We start from the raw sequence: 16,441 nt of genomic DNA on the forward strand, positions 1-16,441 counted from the left end.
TTTTTCACTGGGATCGCATCCACTACAGAAGCTAAAACAATGGTGAGTAACTCAACTCAATGCGAACTTTTTATTGGTGATGGAAAAAAATACACAGTTTTTGGAGTGACCTTCTCCTTTAAGAATATAATTTTCGACAATGTCTGAATACTCTCCGAAAATCACCCAAAGGCCTTCTGAACATTTGCGACGTCTCTCAGTTAGAACAGCATTCTTTGCTTCGACTGATGTAAACAGCATGCGAAAACTGTGCCAATTTTGTACCATGTATTGTGCAATTTGATTGGTTGATTTTTGACCAATTAGGATACTCATTAAATATATATCAATTTGATTGCTCTGTTTTACATTTTCCGATCGAGAGCAGTTCAAATGAGAGCAACAAAGTAATGTCCTTTGTGTTTTATTTTCCTCTTTGAAATCTTGAAAATAACGAAATTAATGAAAAAAATTGAAAAGAGCCATGGTAGGTAGTTCCCGGGAGATTTGGTGCTCTAACAGGGAGACCGGAAGATTTGATGAAAAACTTGGAGACTCCCGGGAAAACAGGGAGAGTTGGCAGGTCTGTTGATGACTTCACTGATATCATGTTTGGCCCTAAAGCTGTACTTAAATTTGTTGGTGTATAATCGAAATATATTCAGATGTTCCTCAAAGTCTTCGGAAATCTTCAGTTATCTTCCAAATTTTTCGGAAAATATTCCAAATTGTTTATGTGGCCTGCAGACAATTTTTGAAGTAACTTCCGAAATCTTTGGAAAGTGGTCAGAAATCTTTGGAAAATCACCAAAAACATCATCATCAGTATGTTTATATAATAAACATAATAATATATGGTTGCTTGTAGATATAGAAAATCTCTTCTTGTGTTCAACTTTATATCTCACTCCTGAGATACTGAGTTGAACACTGTAAGAGATATTCCATATCTACACACACCCATGGATTATCCTTTATATATCATTAAGTCAATATCTAAAGCATATTGTTAATAATATTCATTTGGCTCTTTTAGTGGTCTTTAGCAGCTTTACTTCACAAGGACTACAAACATTAAAAAAAGTAATAATAACTTGAAGAAGTCCTGTTCTAGGAGGGGTCCCCGTTTTTATCAGTCACACAAGTATATGCATCATGAATCCATGTCTTTTAAATCAGTGACTCACAGGTCAAATTGCAGTCAGTTAACAGTTAACCTGGATATCACAATGGTTGGTTTGAATAGTACTCTGGTTAGCCTGAACGATTCTCAAGTTGACCCGTTGAAATTCAGCTACTCCAAGACACCTTTGACAGTGCATTTTTAGGAATTTACAAGACACTTTTGAATATAGATGGTTTTCACTGTCATGCAACAAAAAAATTAACTAAAAAAACTATTCAGTGGATAAAGTCAAGTAATGTTATAGGAGATAGGCAAAGAAGACCCTCTCCAAGTTTGAGGTCTCTGCGTTTTCCCAAACTTCAGACATTCGTCGAAATGTTTTGCAAATTTAGAGCCCAGTTTGGAGTCGCCGTGTTGGTGGAGCTCTGTGCTTCACCAACATGCGGCTGAAAAGTAGTGTAAATATCTGGAACTTACTTTGGCCATCTAGGCAACTTATTATATGAACCGAACAAACAAACATTTACACAAGCACTTTTCCTAACACTTTAACTCCTTAAGAGGCTAACATCACTACATAAGTGTATATTTTTCCACAAATGCGATCAGAGTGGTATGTCATGCACTGCCATAACTCTGAATGTTAAACTGCACTTGTAAACAGATATAAATTCAGACCCCCTTATGCCTGATGAGGATAAAAACTTTTGTGCCTCTTTAGCTTTGGATTTTGGAATTTAATGACGTCATGTGAAAGCCATCTATTGTCAGTACACAACACAGTAATTTGCAAATAGCTCTTGGTGGAGTTGACACTTATCAAATCCTCAAAATTGGAAATATGTAAAACTCGGATAAACACAAATTTCATAAATTTTCTTTATCTTCTACATCTGAGAGACAACAGCTGATCACACTCCTTCCTTACAAGGCAGCTACAGCTAAGTAAACATTACATACATTTCAGCTTTAAATGATAATTTTCACTGTTTTAAATAGGGTCTTGAGAGTGGATGGAAAAAAAATAAGAAGCTATTTCAATTCAAATTTGATCGTTGTCAATTTCGAAGAGAAAAGGCGGAAAAGTTTACAAAGTAACGACGATTCATTTAGAATATTAATAGGGCGCTTTGCGAACACGAACAAACAAGATTAGCAAATAGTAAATTAAATGTGGAAACTCTTATCAAGTCAGTTGCAACATAAATTTATTTCGAACTGTTTATCGCATATTTTTACATGCTTCTGTGAATTTTTAAGTACTGGGAAAATAAAGACTTTGAACGTATAAATTTTTTAACCTCTTAGAGCCCCAACTGTTTGGCACTCGTCTAATCGTTAGTCGACAAAATTAATATGCAGGTTTTTAATAGTGTCTAGAAGTGAGTGTGCACAATATCACTTATCAAGAGTTAACACGTCAAGAGAAATATATCTTACTCACCCTTTTAACAAAGTTTCTTCTTTCTTTTGTAATTTCGTCCAGAGGTTCTCCCCCAGTTATTCCCTTCGCTCCAGTTTCGTCGACTTTGGAACTATTTACTAATTTCTCAATTTTAGCTTGCTTTTCAGCATGTTCCTGGGATTTTTTCTCTTGAATAAATTTCTCTTTTTCCTTCTTTATCATTTCTATCAATTCTTTGTGGTTCAAAGCCACATTTGGTATTTTTTTCACCGGCGTGTCAAACGCTCCTTCACCATGGATTTCAGATTTAAGCTTAGGACTTTCTGTAGCGTCAGCGACTTGTGGATTTGCTTGCAAGTAAAAGAATGAGGAAAATTAGTAAATGCCACATTGACAATTCAATTCTTCATTGATACCATGTAGCCTACAACGTAACAAAAGTCAGGTATTTACCTGCTACTTGTTTAACAATCGGTGTTTTGGGAGCCTTGATTGGCAAAATGTCGCCTCTGGCACCAACAAACCTCTTGTACGCGTCCTCTAAATATGTCCTGTCTCTCAAGTCAGGCACGAAAAAGAATGCCCCAAAACATAAAAGAAGAAAAGCTATAAATATTAACAATAAAACATATTTTTCTCTAAGCCTAAGTCCCGATCTGTGGACGGGAATTGGGTGAAAATTCCTGTTATGGTGAGTTGGCAAGATCGCCATCTTTGAAGAACTTTACGCCGCCATAATGAGTAATGCCGCTGACACAGTATACCCAAAGCGCCTGGTATTTATGATTGGCTTGACGAGGGTTTATTGAAAGAAGTGCTTGTCATCAGCAGGATCTGTTTCACCAAAGAACAGATAAGAGACGGACCATTATCTTTTTGAGGGCGCGTGGTTGGACAATTTCCAAAAAAAAAAAAAAAAAAACCCAATTCCTGCCCAGCAAAAAGTAGTGATTTCTACTATTCAGGTTCTGTTATTGATGTTAAAAATATTATTGTACACGCTATTGCCCACAAAAAAATTCATGCACAAACAAACTCCTTCAGCTTTGCGGCCGTTTTTCGGGATGTTCATTTTCTCTTGTGCCACCCAACGGGAGAAAACGGCTGCGAAGGAGACTCATACCCCAGAAAATTGCTCCCCCCGGCCCCCCACCCCGCCACCGCTTTCAAAAAAAAAAAATTGGTACGTCCCTAACTATAAAATTTGTAAATCCTGGTATATCCGAAGAGTTAGCGGCCCCTGTGGCGGCGGCGCTTCTCCGACGGTGGAATCCGACGGCCCGTGTTGGAATCAACCTCATTCCCAGGGTCCCTCATCTTTCCGCCAATGTAGTCTCCGCTAGGCCCTGGAGCGAGAGAGGAGAGGCGAGATGAGAGACCCTGGGAACCAGTGGTGGAAGACAATATTCGTTTTTGCAGAAATTAAATGTAAGGGGTGATTGACCTGCTGGAATGGCGAGATGAGGAACTTTCTTTTAGCTCGCGTATCAGCCATTTGTTTTAAAAGAATGAGTTCTTCAGTTGAGTCAGTAGTTCAGTATATATCCCCAGCTCCTGGGGAATTTGTAGCATATCGACACTTACCGGGAAAATCTCCAGGGGTTATTTTTTTGCCGGGGCTGATGTCCAGCATGGAGGGTACGAAAGCGCTGGCACTAGAACGTTACTGTAGAAGCACTGGACAATCATACGTGAGATTCGACTACAGGGGTCATGGCATGTCTAGTGGAAGAAGCCAAGAATGTACAGTTGGAATGAGGAAAGCTGATGTACTCGCAATTCTTGACAAAGTAGCAAAAGGTAAGCTGCATGGCTTCCGAATTCTCCCCGCCCTCCCTCGATCTCTCGGACTTTCAAGGGTCTGTTGTGGAGATACAAGCGAGTAAGCAAACGAACGTGCGCCTGGGGTGAGCAAAAACTGGGAAGAAGTGGGGAGGGGTGAGCAAAAAAATAAAGGAAAAAGGGTAAGGGGAGGAAAGGATTCATTTTTGTTACCCCCCACCTCCCCTACTGCTCCTTTTCTTTTTGCACTTGACTACAGTTTTTAAAATTCGTTCCCTTTGCGTGCTTTTAGAAATATGAACGCCTGCTATGCAGGCTACCACCACCCCCTCTATTCCCTTTCCCCAAATTTCAGATTAGTGGGTATATCTAACTATCTCTCATTCCAGTTATGGTGAAGCTATCACTATTTTACAAGCTTTCTCTTCACAGCATCACACTTTATTTTTATCAACACCTAATGATCACCTTTGGAAATTTTACTTCAGAAAGTTTTTGATTTAATAATTTTGTCACCTTTTTGACAACTTTTTCCTGGCTTCTATTTGAAGCAGCCAATCTAAGGATGGGAAGTTGCCAAACTGTTGAGGGTGTAGATGTTGAATTGTCAAATTCTTTAGTCACTCTTTTGTGAATTTCAAAAGTCTCAACCTGCAAATGTTTGAAAACACTGGCAAGTTGTCACAGTTTGATTGGCCATCAGAAGTTGTCGAAAACTGACAAAAACTTTCCTAGGTGGCAACAGTAAGGCATGTAGCACTGGAAAAGGGTAATAAAATAGTTTTGATCTATACCTATAGGCTTAATTCCCTTGGTTGCATAATTTTCTAGCTCATCTGCACACCCAACTCACAAACAGTTTAGACGCAATGTCTACTTTGGCATGTCAGCCTGATGACAAGCCTCCATCCAGCTATGGATACAAGCTGGTGTGGCATGGACACGTTGATGCACAAGGTGTGCACCCTCCTTGCGACAGATATTTCACCCATTCGTAGATCTATAAAAAAAAACTACTGACTGCTAGATTGCACCTAGTGAACAGATGTGTGAAGGGTGCTAAGATTCATATTAAGGTGTTTAATCGAGGATGACCTCTTGACCCCCTCTCCCTGGTGGAAGGCCATGACAGTGGAGTAGTGGTTAGTAAACTGTCTTTGGATCAGGGTCCCAGTCGAGGCGTTGCATTGTGTTCCTGGGCAAAAATAGTTTTTCTCTCCACCCAGGTGTATAAATGGGCAGCATTGAATAAAATGCTGGGTAACCCAGTAGTGTACCAGCATTCCATAAAACGAGTAGGAATAGAAATACTTCAAGTTCTGAAAGTTCACATTGCAAAAAACAAACGTCTAGACCAGCAAAATCATTACATCACTCATGTAAATCTTGCAACAATAATTACTTCTGATTCCTGAAGACATGCTGGATTTGATCATGCCTATAATTTTGAAATTTTATTTTGCAGGGAGCCACAGTCATCAATCTAACTGTACATCAGTTTTGGGTACTTTCCTATTTTTAAAGCAGCTAGATCACTAAACGTTATGTACTAGTATTAAAAAGTTATCATACACAGTATATGACAGCAATTGACCTTTCAGAAGTGACATTAACAGTGGGTTAAAAACTTAATGCCAGTTTGGTTATGATTGTCACACTGTGAAATATGCAATCTTTTTTAACATAATAACAATTAAAACTTTATTTCCTTTAACAAAAGGAGTCCATCTTAAACAACACAATTTTATCCATAAACTGCAAGCTTCTTGTTTAAAGCATGATTATTTTTACTGAACTCTTGACAAATGTTAGACTGAATTCTTGACAGATGCCTTTACTGTGTTACATTTCTAGGTCCACAAATCCTGGTTGGCTCAAGTCTCGGAGGGTGGATCATGCTTCTGGTTGCCATGACAAAACCTGACCAGATAAAGGGTCTGGTTGGGATAGCTAGTGCTGTGGACTTTTTGTCACGTCGTTACAACAATCTCCCTGATGCTATAAAGACAGAGGTAGAGTCCACAGGAAAATGGATCATACCTACAGAGCACAGTGAAGAACCATATGTGTTAGATTTAAAGGTTATCAAAGAGGCACGGCAGCACATTTTAAAAGAGAATGAATTATACCCCATCCATTGCCCTGTGTGTCTCATCCATGGCATGAAAGACAGTGATGTACCATACCAGGTTTCACTTGATCTGGTAAACCAGCTCGAAAGTAATGATGTTTGTGTGACACTCATCAAAGATGGAGGTCATAGACTCTCTGATGTGGGTAGTCTTCAGTTTATAACAAGGACACTGGGAAATTTGATTGACAAAGTGAAGCATGGTGAAGAGTGTTCTCTTTAAGTTAAAATAAATTAAATTCTGTTCTCTTTCTCTTTCTGTTGCATGAAGCAACTAGAAGTGTAGACTTCATCAAAGTCCTTTGTGGTGGTACATAGTCCTTGCACTGCTCTTCCCATTGTTCTCAGTGCCTCAGACATTTTGTCAGTCCAAGTTTGGCAACTGGCACCTGCGGTTTCAGCTTGAGGGGCTGTGAACAATCTGAATAAAACAAACAGCTTACAAACACAAACTGGTTCTTTTGTTTTACATGAAACATTAATCTAGAGTTCCTTTTTTCCTTTAGCACCCTGTCGCTACCAATGCAATCTTTTTGGGTCTATAAGATATACAAATTATAGAAGAGATGGTTGCATGTTTCAAACATGAAGCTGACTATTGCAGTGTTACAATAACACATTGTATCTTGGTCACTTTTCACAAAGACCAGTACCATCTAGTCTGTTGCACTCTTGTGTGAGCTAATATAGATTATGTTAGCACAATGTGAGAATAATGCTATTGTTCAGGAATAATTCCTGAACAATTGTGGATTTAGCCAGCTTGAGAGTCCTGTTTTGTAGGAATTGTTATTATCGTTATTACTGAGTAAAACAGAGTTGTAGTTAACAGGAATAGAAGACTCACTTTATTGTAACCTGAACACAGGCATCTCTGATGCTGAAATTACATCAAATATTATCTTGGCAACACCTTTGTTAAATTGGATTTCTTTCTCCAAGCATAATAGTCAGGGAGCAAGGGGCCATTCTGCCAAGGGCAGTCCACTCCTCTCCAGATGGCTATTAACTCTGTACTCTCCCTGGGAATTGGTCCACGTTTCCTTAGCCCCCTTCTCCCAAAATTCATTCTACGGCAAGGATGCGGTAATCTTCCCTTTGACCCCATCCTTTTAACACCCTCTTTATTTGCCACTTAATTTCCCACTATTTTGGAGGCTTTTCAATTTTGCTAGTGGAGGCAGGGTGGTCTCATAGTTAGTGCACTCTCCTCCGGATCAAACAGTCTGGGTCGAGCCCTGGCTGTGGAAATTGTGTTGTGTTCTTGGGCAAGATACTTTACTCTCACATAGTCTCTTTCCACCCAGGGCCGGGTTGTTCAAAGCCCGATTAGGCTAACCCTGTAAGGTTTTCTGTTCACATTGTTTGCCCTTCAGTTTTGACTTTGAATAATATCAAACTATGCAAAACATAAGCACTGAGAAACATTTTCATACAACAAAAATTAATATCTCGGTTAACTTTTAATCCTGGGTTGGCGTTAACCAGCTTTTGAACAACCTGGCCCAGGTGTATAAATGGGCACTGGCAAATTTAATGCTGGTAACCCTGCGATGGACTAGCATCAATCCAGTGGGGAGTAGAAATACTCTTAGTTGCCTCATGCTATTGAAACTGGAGATAAGGGCCAGCCTGATGGGCCACTTGGTTCGAATGCAGACTTTACCCTTACATCAATTTGACAAATTAGAAAATAGTTGGGACACCAATACTGCCTTCACTACCAACCATAGAAAACAAACAAGCTACTTAATGTTACTTTGCCATTTCTCAAAATTAATGTAATGTTATATGTCTATCAAAGTGTTCAGTCTTTGTGCTATTGTGACGCTGGGATCCGCAAGCAGTGAGAATGACAACATCTTCCAACCTGTTCTTACATATGCCTGTCTGCATCATGTCGGAGTATACACAAGGCTTCACAAACACTGTCGTTCCTGTTGTTCATGTCTTGGGCCATACCTGGTTTCTCTCTTTTTCAGCTGTTTGTCATTACAAGTCTTTCGTCCTATGAAGCCCACAATGTCATGGCAGTTACAAAGGTGTTCTCTGGGGTGTAACCAGTTGCACCACATCAACCATTTGATTATGGAAGTTGCAATTCCACAGTAAACAGTTCTTCTATCTCCTCATCAGAGACAATCTAGCACAAAATTGAAATGAAGCCAGTATATTACAGCCATAACATTTACTGATAGTTAAATAATTCTTTCACTTAAAACACAACCAGAAGCTGACTATTAATAAACTACCCACACAGATGTCCTTTAGCTAGACACAAGCTTTCCTCTGTAATGATGGCAATGGAAACAGGAATGTCACTAATCAAGAGGTTTAATGAGCAAAACAATGGCTGTGTCAGCACATGCATCATTATCCTTGGTACATTTCTTTGCCATCATCTGGAAAACAATGTGAAATGACCAAATTCTGCATTGTGTGGGGCATGCAAAGCACGATTGCTAATGTTTCAAATTTCTATTTCAAATTTATCACTGTGTCCCAGATTCAGTTTCATGATAGTTTTGATAGTGATTAACAAAGTAAATGACTTTAGAGTATCGTGAGATTCGTAGGTAAAATATAAATTCATTTTTAATTGACATTGTCCTTGGCGTTGCCATTGTTGGATCTTAAGCATGTGCATGGTAAATTGTTTCTGCGCATTCTTACTGCACACACAAATTCACTCGCCACATCATGCATGAGAGCACGTGCTAGGTAATAAAATAAACAATGATAGGGCAGATGGCTATTGGTATAGCTTTGCCTGAATTTAACAATCTTGGACGTTCAGAGACCCCTATTTTTCTTTTGATGGATCATTTTCTCTACTGATTTTCTACATTTCGTGAAAAAATGAATAAAATTTACCAACCAGAAGTTTGAAGTTTTTGCAAAATCCACTGGCCATCAAATTCCATTTTTTCTACCTCTTTGTTTATCTGTGCGATGGTTTCAAATGCCTCTTGGAGGATTAAGTTTTGTGAAAACACTGGTAAAATTTGGAATTATTTACGCAACAGACCCACTTCTACAAAATACCGGTATGACTAAGATCATTTGCCTCTGCTGACTCACCTTTGATATTTTTAACTATAAAACCTCTGTAGACAATGCCGTATTACGTGCGCCAATTTTCCAAAATCAGGGTAGTTTTCCACATGCTTTATCTCAGAAACAAAGATGGTGACCCCCCATTTCTTTTTGCATTTCTGACACAAGTAACTCATTATCTGACTGCTGTAAAAAATTAAGAAAAAACTTTTGACTGGAAAATTTTCACACGAACGTCCTTAAGGTCCTTATTGATGCAGCTATTCTGTATAAATGTTTTAATTATTATTACTATTATTATTATTATTATTATTACGATTATTATTGTTGTTCTTGTTGTTATTCTTGATCCTGTTCTTGTTCTTGTTCTTGTTCTTGTTATTATTATTATTGACTATTCAACAGTTAAAAATACTGATCCATAACTTACATTTGTGAATTCTTCAAATGTCAACCTTGTAGGTTGCTGCAGGTCACTCCTACTCAAAATGCTTGTTATAATTCCCAAAACGTGGTCATCTGTTAATGTAGGGCCAGTTACCATTCTGAACAAGCTGAACAATTCGCTGTATGACAAGTACCCATCATTATCAGTGTCTAGCAACTGAAATGCAACTACGAAAAAAGAAAACAGTACAACTGTAAGACGGATTAAAGTAGACATGAGGTGTACATGGACACTCAGCTGGCTGATGAAAAGGCTAACAGGATCTACTAAAAGATCCTTCAAGAAGATAAGGATTTTCAAAGTTCTTTAACAAAAAAAAAAAGATTTTGAAAGATCTTGCAAAGATCCTTCAATTCAATTCAATTCAATTTATAAGATAAAGGAATGAAAATAGTAAAATATTAGGATATGGAAATTAAGCCATTAAGAAATAAATTTTATTTGATCTTCTAGAGATCTTTGCACGTTTCCTCCAATATCTTCAAAGGTCTTGGCAAGACCTTCTGGCAAATCTTTGAAGATCCTTCAAGATCATTAAAGATCTTGGTAAAGATCTTCGAAGATATCGATCCTGGCAAGAATTTTAGAGATCCTTTAAGATCCTCAAGATTCTTGACCAGGAAATTTGAGGATCTTGTTTAAGATTCTCAAAAAGATCTAACCTGATATAAGATCCTTGGAGGATATTCACTGGCAGTTTATAACACATTTTCTTTTCAAGTAAGAGATTTTCTCTTGTGATAGTTAAATACTATTATGCCTTTCTTTAGCTATCTTTATAGTCTGAAACACTTCATCAATAAATTTTCCCATGTTTCAGCAATACCTTCTTTCAGTCAAGAACATCATATTAAATAACAAAATTCAGGACGTCTGGTAATCATGGTGATTCCTTGAGTAGCCCTCATATTCTCATAAGGCAAGGCATTTTACTTTCAAGATGACCTAAATGGAGGGGACTGTCAGCAAATTTTTGGGAAAGTCAGATTATGAAGTACTGGGAAGCGAACTCCAAAACCCTTCTGGGAAGGGAATTGACATGCCTTTGTTCAGTCAAGGTCAATTTGTTCTTTAGGTCGGAATGATTTCAACATAGGTTAATTTGTGTCAAAGGAGAAGGGGGAGTCCAGGACAAATAACTTTTTTGGGCAAATTTACAATGATTGCTTGCGTGGCTTAGTGGAGATGTTAGTGGACTACATTAGTCAGAGATCAGGTTTTCAAATCTAGGTGAGAATAATTACAAAAAAAGTAATCTGGGGGGTTAGGGTTAGGGGGGGTTGATATGGGATCCTGGCAGGATAGGGTAGGGTTATAAAACTGAGGGGGTGGATGGAGGGCATGTTATTCTTTTTAAGACCCCCCAAAAAGTTAAACCGGTTTTAATTTAACCTAGGAGGAAAAAAATCAATCTAGGTTGAAATCATTCTGACCTTAAGAACAAATTGACCTACAACATACTCCTTGCAATACTCACATTGTTTCTTGTCATCCAGTGAGTTGCGTGGACTCAATCTAGAAAGGATGCTGATGAATGACTCAGACGTTAACCTGTTTGTCCTTCTTTCAAGATAAGCAGAGGCCACTTTAGGCATAATTGGATTTGTAGATATCTCTGGTATGTCCAGGAACTGTTTAAGTGTTATGCCACCATTTCTGCCCCCTGGATCATAGTATGCAAACCTCTTCAACAGCTTGGGTATTTCTTTTGCAGTGACTACAACAAAAGAGATTTCAGGCAGAGATTTACTGTCAGAAGGGGACATACACTGGGGTTTGCGGTATTATGGTACTGGACAATTTCTTTTGTGGTATTAGTGTGTGGTATTGTGGTATTCTCTGAACCTGCAGGATGCGGTTTTTTAGCATTTTAGATGGTAATTAAAATTATCCTCCAAGTCCTACAACATTTTCCGAGACTTTTCCAATTTCCGATTGGACATTCCCAATGAAACCTAACTCTCATGGTAATGGTAAACTGCAATTCCTTGTGTCGCAATCCGAAAAGGGTAAGTTATTTTTTGTTATTTATTAGCCAACACACCAGTGGATGTCACTTATTTTGTTTATTTTGTCTAAATTAAAAATTAAGACAGATTCCGCTCAAAGTTTGAGCAATAAGTGCAAAAACTATTCACTAAAAATCCACTCATTGCACGGTAACATCTGGCATACTATTTAAAACAACTCACTTTAGTTCATTTCTCTAAGTGACCCCGCAATTAAATTCTCAAGCATTCTCGAAAAAGTTAATGTCAAACCTCTTAAGAATGGTTAAAGTGTGTGTTATTGTGTTTTTAACTAATGCGAAACGTCTGTTTTCATTGAAATATGGCTAACTACAAGTTCAATTTTCTCTCGCGGAGTCAGCTTGAGAGCTCAAGTCTCGATAAGTTCTTCTTAGCTGTATTCAAAATATTACCACGCCATGAGGTCTTTTTGGTAACTTACATGTAATTTTTGCCATTATTGCTTGACTGTTCTGCAGAAATCGTCTTAACTTTCATTAACAAATTCATAGTTGTTATTTCCCTGTTATTAACTCTTAACTTAACATACAGAGTATTGGTTTGGTGTGACATTGAGTTTCCACTCGATATTGAAGTACTGCAGTATTTAGCAATTTTTTTTTTTTTTTTTTTGCGATATTGCAGTATTTGCCGATTTTTTTTTGTGGTATTGCAGCATTCAAAACCCCCCGATGTCCCCCTTCTGTCAGTAAGTAAGTTTGGGTGAGGTGTGTGGCCTAATGATTAGAGTGTGCTGACCCCAATCTAAATTTGAGTTCTGAAGGGGTCACTGCATTATGTTCTTAGCCTGGGTGAGGCACTGTACTCTGATGAGGCCACTTTCCATTGAGGGAAATATACAATTCGGAATGGTGTAAATTGTACTGGACCATTATGTCTTTCCATAGAAACGGGAGTTAAGTACCACTGGGCTTATGAGACAGTTGGTTAAGTAACAGGCTTTCCTTTTTAAATGTGTTTGTCTGTCATCTGTGGTGTGCAGGCTCCTTTGGTTGAGCTGGAAGGTGCTTGGGAATGTTGGGAGTTGCTGGCGATCTACTGCACCCCTCCCCTGTTTGTGGGCCCTTTGTCCCTCTAAGCAGCTTGTTGCCACATTCAGGTTTGCCATGGATATCTGCATGCTCTGCTCGACACTTCTATCTCACCTGGCTCCACCATCCCTTTAGGCACCTTTCCCATGCTCAAGCTCAAATTACTTGAGGAATAGCCAAGTACTTAAAATTTTGCGCTTCTTGAGTGTTCTTAAAAGTTCCCTAGTACTCTATTTATATAAATCAATAATGTACAAGAAGCATATAATTAGACAACTTAGTGTATAAAATAATCAAGAAATCTTATGTACACAAACTTGGGTGGAATACATTGCTCTTCCATGTAGTTTGTACAAGATGTACAGGTATATAGGCTATGTGCTTTATGGAGATGTAATGAACTCTGAGTAATAAATCATAGTGAGTGCAGTTTCTTGAACATTAAGTCTTAAATTCATTTTTATTATTATTTTTAACATTTACACAATCCTTTAGTAAGTCAATCAAAAAAGGTATTAATTTATTCTGCATATTAGCTGGCTGCATATTAGCTAGTACACTGTTTAAAGCCTAGAATTAGTCACAAGTACATACAGTTTGAATTAGATTCCGACTCTCTTATTTCATCCTCATTTGCAACTGAAGCTCCTGCCCCCTAAAATAAAGACAACAGAAATGTGATCATAATTTCTCAAAATAACAATCCTATATGATGTAGGTTCTCATATGTCAACATTATCAAATTAGTTGCCGATGCTGAAACACAGGTTTTTCTTTTTGCAGTGACCTCATGGTTAGTGCGCTCAACTCCAGATTAAGTAGTCCAGGTTTAAGACCTGGCTGGGACATTGTGATGTGTCCTTGGGAAAGATACTCTCCTCTCACAGTGCCTCTCTCCACCAACTTTTACAAATGGGTACCATACTTCATACAAATATGTTACTTAGGTGTTTCCCCATAGAAAAGGGAAAAGTCTTACGACACCCCACTGCTGTGCACAAAAGCATATGAAAATTGCTGATTTCACAACAAAAGAAATCATTTTACACCTGGGATAGTTTAAGGGTTGAGAATTTATTATCTTTTAAATTGAATGACTGTTTCAAAGGCACGATTATTCACTTTTCAACTGACCTCACATTCTAGGTTGTACTTAAGAGATCACTAATGTCCAGAAGTAACAATGCGGAAATAAGTCATTATGAGATATCATTCTGGTAATGGTCCTGGGGTATGCTTCTTCAGGATGAAGTTAATGCATATTTTGTATTGTTACACTTTGTTCAGTCTTGAGGATCATAGAGTCCATGCCAGTTCAAAACAAGTATAAATTACTTGAAAAATGCTGGCATAATTTTAAATGAAGCAGAATGCAACTGAAAGAAAAAAATATTTCAATCTTCACTTATAGATCACAAACCAGTGAAAATTATAACATTAAAAAAGTTCATGGGAAAAAAAAGTTACCGGTAGATAGTTTTATTTGCTGCAAAATGTTGTAAAAATAGCATGTATTCTAGAATTCTAAAAAATTATATTTAGCTGATTTGGAAGACAGTTGACCTGAATTAAATAATGGTACATCAGAATAAGACACAAAAAACAGATTTAAAACGTCAGCCATAAGAAAAAAATACCAAACATTCAGAACCTCATTAGAAATAACACATTTAATGAGATGTTACATAAATGGAAGTCAGCTTTTAGGAATTAAGATGGTAAAGCCCCTTGTTAGAAACTTCCAATAGAAAACTACAAAGCTAATGTACCCTTTTAAAATACCACATAATTATAATGCATTAGATTTGGAGATAATTTACATGTACAAAAGAAAAGTTGTTTCTTGGTTGATAGTGAAATCAAGTGTTATGAGGCCAAAAATGACAGGCAGTAAACCGCAAGATGAGATTTCTTGCTTCCTGTTTAATGAATAACTATTTACTATGGAAGATTTCAAGCTATATATCCTGAAGAGACATGTTGATTCACCAAAGTTTTACACATTTATAGCACAATGTCTTAGAACCAGAAAATAGACTATACATTAAGGTCCATTGAAGAAATGGGCCTTTAAAATAGGTTAATATATTGAAAAATGGTATACTTAATAGATCCATTAGTTGTCATGAAAACTCACTATCTAAAGAAATATTGCTGGAAACTGCCCGGATTGCCTTAGGGTGAAAAGTAATGTTGACATAGGGAGATCTAAAGAAAAAAACACATACAAAAGCTAGGAATTTTTTACATGAATCCATACACTTTTAGTTAATTTATTGCTTTGGCAGTGTAGCCACTTCCCTGTAATGACCAGTTGATTCTGTCCTGGGGAGGCCATTGCAAAAATCCACAAATGGACTACAACTTTCATCATTATTTTCCACACCGAACAACCTTTTGATTCGTAAACCATGCATTTTCATTAGTTCTTATATTATAAAGAAACACTGATTGATTGATTGAAACACTAGCTGTAAAATTGTCATGTTGACAGACTGTCCTGCCCACCACATTTTAAGAATAGACCACCATTTCCAGCTGAACTAACCTATTCAATATTTTTAATTAAAACCAATGACAATTTCCAAGTCCTTTCCAAGTCATTTCAGTGGCAAGAGCTTTTGTACAGGAAAAGAAGTACTTTGATAACCTCGGTTCCATCTCATCACAAAGGTCCCGCCAGGAAGAATTGTTTAAAACCATTATCAGAAAAAGATCCCGCTAGAATCACCTGTTTCGCTCTATTGTTCAAATAGTCCATTAACTTGTAGCATTAGCGGCCTGTAAACGCATTGAATTTCTCTTTTCATGGGCAGTAGATTGAATTTGTTGAGGTTTCATCGAACAAAAGTGTAGTTTTGACGCGGATCTTAGCGAAAGCTCTCTTCGATCTTATGTAAATCCGCAAAAACATTTGCTAAACGAAGGGAAAAGTACTGTTTTTAATACCTTGGAGTTCTAACACCTTTGGCTAATCTGAAAACAATACACATCTCACTTCTTACCATAACTGAACAAGCAGAAGACCTTCGATTCCTCCAAGACGCAAAAACATGGCGGAGGGTTTCAAGTCTGTTATCCCGAGAGGGTCAGCCCGGGCTGCACTGACGGGGGGTAGCGTGGAAACATGGCTAATAAATCTTTCATACGTCCCGTGAAATTTGGTGATAGTATTTTGCGAAGTATTTTACACTTCTACGAATAAAACGACAAATTAACAGGGTATTAAAAAATTTGTCAGGTTTACTAAAGATCTTGCTTTACTCCTTGCCCCCCGAAAAATATCCGCCAAGCGTTAAAAAGGGTTCTGATTAACGGCAAAAACCGGCCGCAAAAGATCCGATAATAGGCTTTGCAAAATACAGAATACAGATGAATTTACATTTTAAAATAGAGTCGGGCGAAACAAAGAAACAAGATTTTAATTGTTTTGCGTGACCAATAAACCATGT

At 37.7% G+C, this 16,441-nt stretch overlaps 3 protein-coding genes across 4 annotated transcripts in view; 1 reads left to right on the forward strand and 2 right to left on the reverse strand.

Moving 5' to 3' along the window:
• LOC110059570 (mannosyl-oligosaccharide 1,2-alpha-mannosidase IA-like) overlaps positions 1 to 3,454 on the reverse strand; it is a 25,294-nt gene extending 21,840 nt beyond the window's left edge. The window contains exons 1-2 of the mRNA XM_020766284.2: positions 2,964 to 3,454; positions 2,550 to 2,860 (exon numbers count right to left, since the gene is read on the reverse strand). Coding sequence (XP_020621943.1) covers positions 2,550 to 2,860; positions 2,964 to 3,222 — 570 coding nt within the window. The 5' untranslated portion in view covers positions 3,223 to 3,454. The remainder of the gene's footprint in view (positions 1 to 2,549; positions 2,861 to 2,963) is intronic.
• Positions 3,455 to 3,820: 366 nt separating this feature from the next.
• LOC110059571 (palmitoyl-protein thioesterase ABHD10, mitochondrial-like) lies at positions 3,821 to 7,333 on the forward strand. 2 transcript variants are annotated; one of them, XM_020766287.2, is made up of 3 exons: positions 3,821 to 4,310; positions 5,758 to 5,796; positions 6,147 to 7,333. In XM_020766287.2, exons 1-3 carry the CDS (start codon positions 3,971 to 3,973, stop codon positions 6,644 to 6,646), a joined length of 879 nt encoding a protein of 292 aa, XP_020621946.1. In that variant the 5' UTR covers positions 3,821 to 3,970; the 3' UTR covers positions 6,647 to 7,333. The 2 variants fall into 2 exon arrangements, with proteins under 2 accessions (XP_020621946.1, XP_020621947.1); XM_020766288.2 differs by lacking the exon at positions 5,758 to 5,796 and having other exon boundaries at positions 3,891 to 4,310.
• On the reverse strand, positions 7,249 to 16,115 carry LOC110059676 (calcineurin subunit B-like). Its single transcript, XM_020766402.2, has 5 exons — positions 15,995 to 16,115; positions 13,584 to 13,644; positions 11,406 to 11,645; positions 9,911 to 10,095; positions 7,249 to 8,566 (listed from the first exon to the last, which is right to left on the reverse strand). The coding sequence occupies exons 1-5, from the start codon at positions 15,995 to 15,997 to the stop codon at positions 8,510 to 8,512; spliced, it is 546 nt and encodes a 181-aa protein (XP_020622061.1). The 5' UTR covers positions 15,998 to 16,115; the 3' UTR covers positions 7,249 to 8,509.
• Between the last annotated feature and the right edge of the window lie 326 nt (positions 16,116 to 16,441).

Source organism: Orbicella faveolata, unplaced genomic scaffold, assembly GCF_042242905.1.
Source record: "Orbicella faveolata isolate gen_17 unplaced genomic scaffold, um_ofav_v1 contig_12, whole genome shotgun sequence".
Taxonomy (NCBI): Eukaryota; Metazoa; Cnidaria; class Anthozoa; order Scleractinia; family Merulinidae; genus Orbicella; species Orbicella faveolata.

Excerpts from the sequence above, each read along its gene's own strand:
- LOC110059571 (XM_020766287.2), top strand. The coding sequence starts at position 3,971 with ATGAGGAACTTTCTTTTAGCTCGCGTATCAGCCATTTGTTTTAAAAGA. Across the intron at positions 4,311-5,757 it reads TCTTGACAAAGTAGCAAAAG|GGAGCCACAGTCATCAATCT; the intron begins GTAAGCTGCATG and ends TTTATTTTGCAG. Across the intron at positions 5,797-6,146 it reads TAACTGTACATCAGTTTTGG|GTCCACAAATCCTGGTTGGC; the intron begins GTACTTTCCTAT and ends TTACATTTCTAG.
- LOC110059676 (XM_020766402.2), bottom strand. Across the intron at positions 11,646-13,583 it reads GTCGGAATCTAATTCAAACT|TCACTGCAAAAGAAATACCC; the intron begins GTATGTACTTGT and ends CTTTTGTTGTAG. Across the intron at positions 10,096-11,405 it reads ACTGGATGACAAGAAACAAT|TTGCATTTCAGTTGCTAGAC; the intron begins GTGAGTATTGCA and ends CTTTTTTCGTAG.